Consider the following 9418-nt stretch of genomic DNA (forward strand, 5'->3'; position numbering starts at 1 on the left):
TTCAAACTTAGACTACCCAAACATATATTGTTTAGACTAATATGCTTTCAAACATATTATATATTGGAAGAGATCAAACATATAAATGTTTGGGCAATACCCAAAAATGTATATGCTTGAAGCAAAATATGTTTGGGAGTATATGTTACAGAAGCGATTTTTTGTGAGCGTGTATAGAAAAGTTTGTCAAAATTTTTTTTTCTATAGAAAAGTTAGACAAAACTGTATTTCCATAGAAAATTTTGTCAAAATTTTATTTCTGTAGAAAATTTTGTAAAAATTTTATTTCTATAAAAAACTTTGTCAAAATTTTATTTCTATAGCAAATTGTGTCAAAATTTTATTTCTATGGAAAATTTTGTCAAAATTTTATTTCAATAGAAAATTTTAGCAAAATTTTATTTCTATAGAAAATTTTGTCAAAATTTTATTTCTATAGAAAATTTATTTAAACATTTTATTTCTACAAAAATTTTTGTCAAAATGTTATTTCTATAGAATATATTGTCAAAATTGTATTTCTATAGAAAATTTTGAAAATATTAAATTTCTATAGAAAATTTTTCCAAAATTTTATTTCTGTAGAAAATTTTGTCAATATTTTATTTCTGTAGAAAATTTTGTCAATATTTTATTTCTACAGAAAAATTTGATTCTATGGAAAATTTTGTCAAAATTTTATTTTCTATAGAAATTTTTTTTATTTCTTATTTATTTATTTATTTATTTTATTTCTGTAGAAAATTTTGTCAATATTTTATTTCTACAAAAAAATTTGGCAAAATTTGATTGTATGAAAAATTTTGTCAAAATTTTATTTTCTATAAAAATTTTTTTCAAGGTTTTATTTCTATAGAAAACTTTGATAGTATTAATAATCTATGTCAATTAAAAATTAATTGAACAAAAAATTGTTTGACTAATTTTTGTTTTGATTAAATTTCAATTACATTTTTGAAAGAATATTTTTTCAAATTCATTTAAACTACTCATGTGTTCAAATGAATACATTCTTAAGGACACCACGATTCTCTATCTCAAATCCCTTTTTTAAGACCTACCCTAATGTTCTTACTCCGCCAAAAAAAAATAAAAAAAAGCTTTCAATCATTTCAATCTAAAATAAAACGTTAATGAGCGAACTTTGGATTATAGGTTAATCCCATAATATACCGAAAAATAAATTTGAGTTTCATACATATCTCAACAGAACAAAGCCTTTTTTGTGGGAGGGGTAGAAGATACGGGGAGCCATAGGACGATATAATAATGGTTGTCATCATTTCCCATAAAATGGAGAAAACCATGGTAGAGATTTTAACTTTATGATGTAGAGTGTTGTTTCAATGAAAATGAAAACCGAAGATAAAACTCTCATTTGATGAAAGCTAAAGAGAGGGAGTGAGAGAGTGAAATTATCTAAGATAGAAATATGAAAAACAAGAGAGCCTGATAGGAGTTATGTTATATGGTAGTAGCGATGGGGAAAAGATGGATGCGAAAAACAAATCCCGCGCGTAAAGGGTCAATACGGATTACATTATGACATCCACACAGATATCCCACCATCGACAGAATTTTATTACTATGTAGAGAAAAACTGTTAACAAATAAAAGTTAATGCTCCCCCACAAAAAACAGGGAACAGAAAGAGATTAAAAAACATTATAAAAAAAAAAACTTACCCAAAATAAAATATTGATTAGGACCATTAAAAATTTCACACATGAACAGCAGCCGTTGAGACCCATTTTTGCAGGAGTTTAGTATAGATGATTTGTGAAGATGAATGAAATATTTCTGTTTTTAAATATTGAAGACTTTTTTATTTTTGTTTTATAATTTTTCCTTTAGCACCACAACAGCCTTATCTTTTAATTTTTGTGTTTTTTTGTTAATCTGTGAATTTGTCCAGTGCAAATAACACCCAACAAAATTCACACACACACGCTATCTTTCACTGGAGGAAAAAAACAACAACAACAACACTTACACATTAATACACTACTCGATGTTAAATTTAGAGAAAGAAGAAGAACAGCACAGTAGCAACAACAACAACACCACATTATACTTCGTACTATAGCAACGGAGATGGAGACCAGCGCACAGTGTTTTGTTTGTTTAAGAGAGTTAGGTTAGAGTGTAAAAGTCATGATCGTAATCAAGAAAGTCAATATTGGTGGGATTAGGCCAATGTTGGAAATCTAACAAAAAAATATTACAAAAAAAATACAAAAATAATAAAAGGATATTGCCAACGGTATTATACTGCAGTGATGTACTTTGAAAATAAAAATGTCTTCTCTTTATTCTTTTTAATTGATTTTCCACCACACAAAAAGAAAAATGTAGGTTTATTTTAGTGAATTTTTAACTACAATCCAAAAAACGCAATGATGGACATTTTTCATAGGCAACACCATATCAATTTGAAGGTGAGCCCCATTCTCACTAAAGTGAATTTTCCTGTTGAAGGTATTGTCTATTCAGAAAGCGATTTTCCCAATAATTTTTCAACTGGAATTTAATCCGTTGAAAAAAGGTTTTTGAAGCCGAAAGATACTTTTTTGTGAAGTACTTTTCCATTTTGCTTATGAAATGGTTAGCAAGCCCGCTTGCCATGCAGTTGTCAAGGTTTCATTGAATATTTCCTGAAATAATTATAAATTGCTCAAGTGAAATGAGAGCTCTACCGATGTGGGGTTTTTTAGCCGAAGCCGATGTTCGACAAAAAAAAATCAATATAAACAAATCCATAATCGGCCGAAACCAGATATGCCAAGGCACCGAAAAGAATGAGAAGAGTTCGTACAGAAAAAAAATATTGCTGAAGAAATTGGACTTTGTCCGTCGACATTAGTGAAAAATTTGCGTAAGGATTTGGACTATTGTGCAATATAGGCTTGGGGCCATAAAGGGTGATACGGTCAAAATTTGGTCAATATAAACTTGACGTATTTCTTTCAATTTTGCATTTAAAAAACCTGAACACCCCTCATTTTGAAGGTGTGTGTGTGTAGAATGTTGCTCCTATTTTGATTTTGGAATTAACTCTTCAGTTGTCAAAATGCCGTCCAAGCAAGAAGAGCAGCGTATCAAAATTTTGCTCGCGCATCGCGAAAATCCGAGCTACTCGCACGCAAAGCTGGCAAAATCGCTAAAAGTTGCCAAATCAACCGTTACAAATGTAATTAAAGTGTTTGGGGAACGTTTGTCGACAGCCAGGAAGTCTGGATCGGGGGGAAATCGAAAACCGGAAGCCGCTGAGACGACAAAGAGAGTTGCCGGTAGTTTCAAGCGAAACTATAACCTCTCTCTCCGAGATGCTGCAAATAAGCTGGGTGTATCGTCTACAACCGTGCATCGAACCAAAAAACGAGCTGGACTATCGACTTACAAGAAGGTAGTGACTCCAAATCGCGATGATAAACAAAATACGACGGCCAAAGCGCGATCCCGGAGGCTGTACACGACGATGCTGACGTAGTTTGACTGCGTGGTAATGGACGACGAAACCTACGTCACAGCCGGCTACAAGCAGCTTCCGGGACAGGAGTTTTATACGGCAAAAGGAAGGGGAAAGGTAGCAGATATTTTCAAGCACATAAAACTGTCAAAGTTCGCAAAGAAATATCTGGTTTGGCAAGCCATCTGTACTTGTGGCTTTAAAAGCAGCATTTTCATAGCTTCCGGGACTGTCAACCAAGAAATTTACGTGAAAGAGTGTTTGAATAAATGTCTGCTGCCTTTCCTGAAGAAACACGGTTGTTCCGTACTGTTTTGGCCGGATTTGGCATCTTGCCATTACGGTAAAAAGGCCATGGAGTGGTACGCCGCCAACAACATGCAGATGGTTCCCAAGGACAAGAACACTCCCAACACGCCAGAGCTCCGCCCAATTGAGAAATACTGGGCTATTGTCAAGCGGAAGCTAAAGAAGACCAAAAAAAAAACTGCTAAGGACGAGCAGCAGTTCAAGGCAAACTGGCTTTCTGCGGCGAAGAAGGTGGACAAGGTGGCTATACAAAATCTAATGGCAGGTGTCAAGCGTGAGGCCCTGCAATTCGGATTTGGAAAAGCGAAAGCCTAACTGAATATTTTTCCCGAATTTTATACTAATTGAACTTGAAAAAGAAATTTAATTTGATTTTTTAAATAAACGATTTCACCGACTTACACGCGTTTTCCCTTGACCAAATTTTGACCGTATCACCCTTTATGACCGAAATTATATTTAATTGTCAAAGGACAAGAAATTATCAACCGAATATTTTTTTTTGTTTTTTTTTTTGCTATTTCCTAATTTGGCATTTATTTTATTTATACATAGAGAATAAACTAGAGACTGAAATCGATATGAATCATTCATTTTCTATTTTATACTGCATGGAGTCCTTTTTTCCCCCACACTCAAAAAAAAGTTTACTTGGATCCAAAGATTTGGACCTTCCCTTAAGGATTTTGGTATTGATTCCGAGCTAAAGATGCGACTTCTTTATAAAAAAGAAAGTTTTTAGCGACCTATCTGGCTTTAATTAGGATACAGATCTCATTTTTATCAAATTTTCATTCTCTTTTCGCGGTTTATTAATAAAGGTACTCACATACAAACAAATGCCAATTTAAAAATCAAAATTATAACGGATACTTCAAAGTAAAAAAGGTTTTCTTAATTCCAAAAAAAAAACTTTAAACCAAAGACGCAAAATCCTCAAAATAAAGCTTAGCCTATATTTGAAGCGTTTTTATCTTAAATCTAAATTTTCAATATGTCAGATAATTTAAGGACAATTTCTTTAAATCAAAAATGTGTATCTTTAATTTAAGGAAAATTTGCATTAGTTCAAAGACATGCGACTTTAACGGAGGGACGCACATTTACAAAATGTGTGTCCTAATTTTAATGAAAAAAATTGAAAGCAAGGATTATAAACTTTATATTTATTAAAATTTCATTATTTTAAAGAAATTTGTCCTTAATATTTTGTAAATTTCGCATCCTAAAATTTAGGTTGCATAATCTTTAATATCACGTAAATATTTTTTTCAGTGCATATGAAGGACTTTGAGTTTTTTGTTTATTATTCGGAGACAAATTCGATGCTGGACAAATCGATATGAAATAAATCATTAAAAACCATTCGGCACCAATTATTCGGCCTTTTGATACTCAAGGCCGATTATCGTTTTTTGGTCCTATGCCGAAGTCGATTCTTCGGTTGAGCTCTAAAATTAATGTTCCTCTCGAAGATCTATTTCATTTGGGGTTCAGATTAATTTATCACCGTCATATTTTTTATTCTCTGCAAAGACAATTGCCCTCAACAAGCTTTAGGCGTTCTCATATAACATTTTCTATTTTATTAAGGAAAAATCTACCAATTGACTCTAAAGACCAGTATTAAGTCATTATCGCCACCGTGGTGCAATGGTTAGCATGCCCGCCTTGCATACACAAGGTCGTGGGTTCGATTCCTGCTTCGACCGAACACCAAAAAAGTTTTTCAGCGGTGGATTATCCCACTTCAGTAATGCTGGTGACATTTCTGAGGGTTTCAAAGCTTCTCTAAGTGGTTTCACTGCAATGTGGAACGCCGTTCGGACTCGGCTATAAAAAGGAGGTCCCTTGTGATTGAGCTTAACATGGTATCGGGCACCACTCAGTGATAAGAGAGAAGTTCACCAATGTGGTATCACAATGGACTGAATAGTCTAAGTGAGCCTGATACATCGGGCTGCCACCTAACCTAACCTATGGGGTCTTAGAGCAATATTTCGATGTGTTACAAACTGAATGACAAAGTTAATATACCCCCATCTTAAGGTGGTGGTTATAAAAATCAATACGGTAAAATCCAGTATATACTGCAAAGGTTTGGGCATTAGAGGGTAAACTATTTTAATTTTTATTAAAAATGTGTAAGTAAGCTAAATATAATTAAAATAAGGACTATTTTCTGAGATTTGGCAAAATTGAACTAAAATCAATTAATTTTCATGAACTAAAATAAAGTTAAATCCTCTATAAATTCACGGTCAAATTCATTTATTACTGCTGCCTCGTCCGCCTTTTTCTGCTGTTTTGGTCCGTGTAACACCCTTTTGTTTTCCAATTTAAATATTATATTAACCCTCTAATGCCCCATTTTTTGCCAGCAAAAAAAATTTAAGGTTTATGATACAAAAACAAGAAAATGAAACAAGAAAAATCAATACGGTAAAATCCAGTTTATTCTGCAAAGTCTCTTTTAGAGTTTTAACTAAGTTTTAATTGTATTTTAACAGCTTGGCTGATAAGTCCCCGGTCTGACACATAGATGGCGTCGCTAGTATTAAATGCATATTATTTTTATATAGTACCAACCTTCAAATGATTCGTGTCAAAATTTGACGTCTGTAAGTCAATTAGATTGTGAGATAGAGCGTCTTTTGTGAAGCAACTTTTGTTATTGTGAAAAAATGGAAAAAATGAATTTCGTGTTTTGATAAAATACTGTTTTCTGAAGAGATAAAATAGGTGGAAGCAAAAACTTGGCTTGATAATGAGTTTCCGGAATCTGCCCAAAGGAAATCAACAATAATTCATTGGTATGCAAAATTCAAGCGTGGTGAAATGAGCACGGATGACGGTCAAAGCAGTGGACGCCCGAAAGAGGTGGTTACCAACCAAAACATAAAAAAAATCCACCAAATGATTTTGAATGACCGTAAAATGAAGCAGAGGCCTTAAAGATATCAAAGGAACGTGTTGGTCATATCATTCATCAATATTTGGATATGCGGAAGCTCTGTACAAAATAAGTGCCGCGCGAGCTCACATTTGACCAAAAACAACAAAGTGTTGATGATTCTGGGCGGTGTTTGCAGCTGTTAACTCGTAATACACCCGAGTTTTTCTGTCGATATGTGACAATGGATGAAACATGGCTCCATCACTACACTCCTGAGTCCAATCGACAGTCGGCTGAGTGGACAGCGACCGGTGAACCGTCTCCGAAGCGTGGAAAGACTCAAAAGTCCGCTGGCAAAGTAATGACCTCTGTTTTTTGGGATGCGCATGGAATAATTTTTATCGATTATCTTGAGAAGGGAAAAACCATCAACAGTAACTATTATATGGCGTTATTGGAGCGTTTGAAGGTCGAAATCGCGGCAAAACGGCCCCATATGAAGAAGAAAAAGTGATGTTCCACCAAGACAACGCACCGTGCCACAAGTCATTGAGAACGATGGCAAAAATTCATGAATTGGGCTTCGAATTGCTTCCCCACCCACCGTATTCTCCAGATCTGGCCCCCAGCGCCTTGTTATCAGACCTCAAAAGGATGCTCGCAGGGAAAAAATTTGGCTGCAATGAAGAGGTGATCGCCGAAACTGAGGCCTATTTTGGGGCAAAACCGAAGGAGTACTACCAAAATAGTATCAAAAAATTGGAAGGTCGTTATAATCGTTGCATTGCTCTTGAAGGGAACTATGTTGAATAATAAAAACGAATTTTCACAAAAAATGTGTTCTTCTTTGTTAGACCGGGGACTTATCAGCCAAACTGTTACCCATTTTTGTTGTATATTGGTGTATTTTTCTAAAAGCTTCTCGTTTAAACGATGCCCTCCTAAAAGCGTGTTTGCGCATTAGAGGGTAAACTATTTTCATATTTATTAAAATTGTGTAAGTAAGCAAAATATAATTAAAATAAAGACAGTTTTCTGACATTTGGCAAAATTGAACTAAAATCAATTAAATTACATTAACTAAAATAAAGTTAAATCCTCTATAAAAAATTTCTGTGTCCTATTTTGGGGGCACTATCTATCCCACCACGGTCAAATCCATTTATTAATGCTGCCTCGTCCGCCTTTTTCTGCTGATTTGGTCGGTGTGACTTTGTGTTCAAATTTAACTAAACAGCACTCGCCTTGGCTTCCATTTTCTTTTATATAAAATTGTGTCAATTCTATTTTTCGTTTTACATGCTACAAAACACTGTGCGAAGTCAGCCATGTCGGTAGGGCAGAGCCAACGAACGATAAAAACAAAACTCCGAAGACAGTTTTCCGCACATACACTCGCGATGCTCAAATACAAGCGCACACAGCAAAGGAAAAGCATAAACACAACGTTTTGTTAAATACAACAACAACAACAACAAATCTAGCAACTTCTTCACTAATGGGATTTTCTTGGGTTTGTTTTGATTTAAGCGGCAAATGTTTTGCGTTCACCAAATGTGCAAAAGGATGGGTTTTTCACACACGTTATTGTTTGTTTTTTTTTTTTTGCTATTGTTGGTATTTAGTTATTAACAAATAATACACGCACTCCCTCACACATATTCACTTGGCATAAATGCATATGTTTTTGTTGTTTTAAACCATGTGAGGAGACACTTGGTAAACTAAACTAAGCTCTTTGCAAACAACAACTCTGCTATTGCTGCTACTGCCTACGCCGGCAGCACTGTATGTCGATAGGTAGTTAGGTACTTGGCTGCTGGGTGTATTGCTGTTGCTGTTTCTTCCTTTGACCTCTTTTAGAAAGGAGACGATAAAACACAAAAAAAAAAAAAACAATCGTATGACCAGAAAAAAGGCAGCAAGATTTCTTGCTGGCTTTTTTCTCACAAAGTATTTTTACAATTTATTCATCTTTTTGATGTTTTTTCTCAAAGTCCTTTGTTATTAATTGGGAACACTGTTTATAATTACACAAAATACGAAACACTTTTCACAAAAAAAACCTTTTTCACAATGATTATGTGATCACTTTGCTCTCTCTCACTCCCAACACTAGGGATTTTCTTAATTATTCTAATTAAATTTTTGCAAAACAGATTCTATTTCACGCTCCGCTATAGCACATCCTCGTTTGTGTATCTTCTTTTTTTTTCTCTGTGCTATATGTGTGTGGTTCGAATACAAAATTGTATATGAATCTTTCCGACGACTTTTATAAATGCCCACCGTTCAGTTCGTTCTCTCGTTTCTATCTGATAGATGGATGGATGTATGAAGCAGGAAAAAAAAAATAACAAACCATCTTTGAATCTTGCAGGCAGAGCATTTGTTTTTCCAAAAACAACACACACATGCATACTCTCGCAGAATGAAAAAAAAAGAGTAACAGCCTATTTCTGCTATCCGAATTCTAGTCTTCGTTCGCATACAAAACGAAAAACATCTGATTTTGGTTTCTCTAAGGGGTATCTAAACGAAAATCGAAACGAAAGTCAATGCGAACGAAGACGTAACGTAAGCTCTAAAATTGGGTTTCTCTAACTCGATTCGTTCGCATTTTGACGAACTGAAATGTCAAAACCACTCACTTGGTAAAGACCTTTCGTTTTGTGGAAAAAGGCATTTATAAATAGGAAAAAGTTAATAATTAATAAATTGATTGAAGCTTTTATTATAAATAT

The 9418-nt window shown here is 34.1% G+C and overlaps 1 protein-coding gene across 2 annotated transcripts in view; it reads right to left on the reverse strand.

Moving 5' to 3' along the window:
• Positions 1–8992, reverse strand: part of Tsp96F (Tetraspanin 96F) — a 70166-nt gene extending 61174 nt beyond the window's left edge. Inside the window, exons 1-2 of one of the 2 annotated variants that reach the window (XM_075289934.1) lie at positions 8741–8992; positions 1686–1960 (exon numbers count right to left, since the gene is read on the reverse strand). In XM_075289934.1, coding sequence (XP_075146049.1) covers positions 1686–1751 — 66 coding nt within the window. In that variant the 5' untranslated portion in view covers positions 1752–1960; positions 8741–8992. Of the gene's footprint in view, positions 1–1685; positions 1961–8708 lie in introns of both variants that reach the window. The other variant, XM_075289935.1, reaches the window with a different exon arrangement.
• Positions 8993–9418: the final 426 nt, after the last annotated feature.

The sequence above is a fragment of the Haematobia irritans genome, chromosome 1 (genome assembly GCF_050003625.1).
Source record: "Haematobia irritans isolate KBUSLIRL chromosome 1, ASM5000362v1, whole genome shotgun sequence".
Classification (NCBI taxonomy): Eukaryota; Metazoa; Arthropoda; class Insecta; order Diptera; family Muscidae; genus Haematobia; species Haematobia irritans.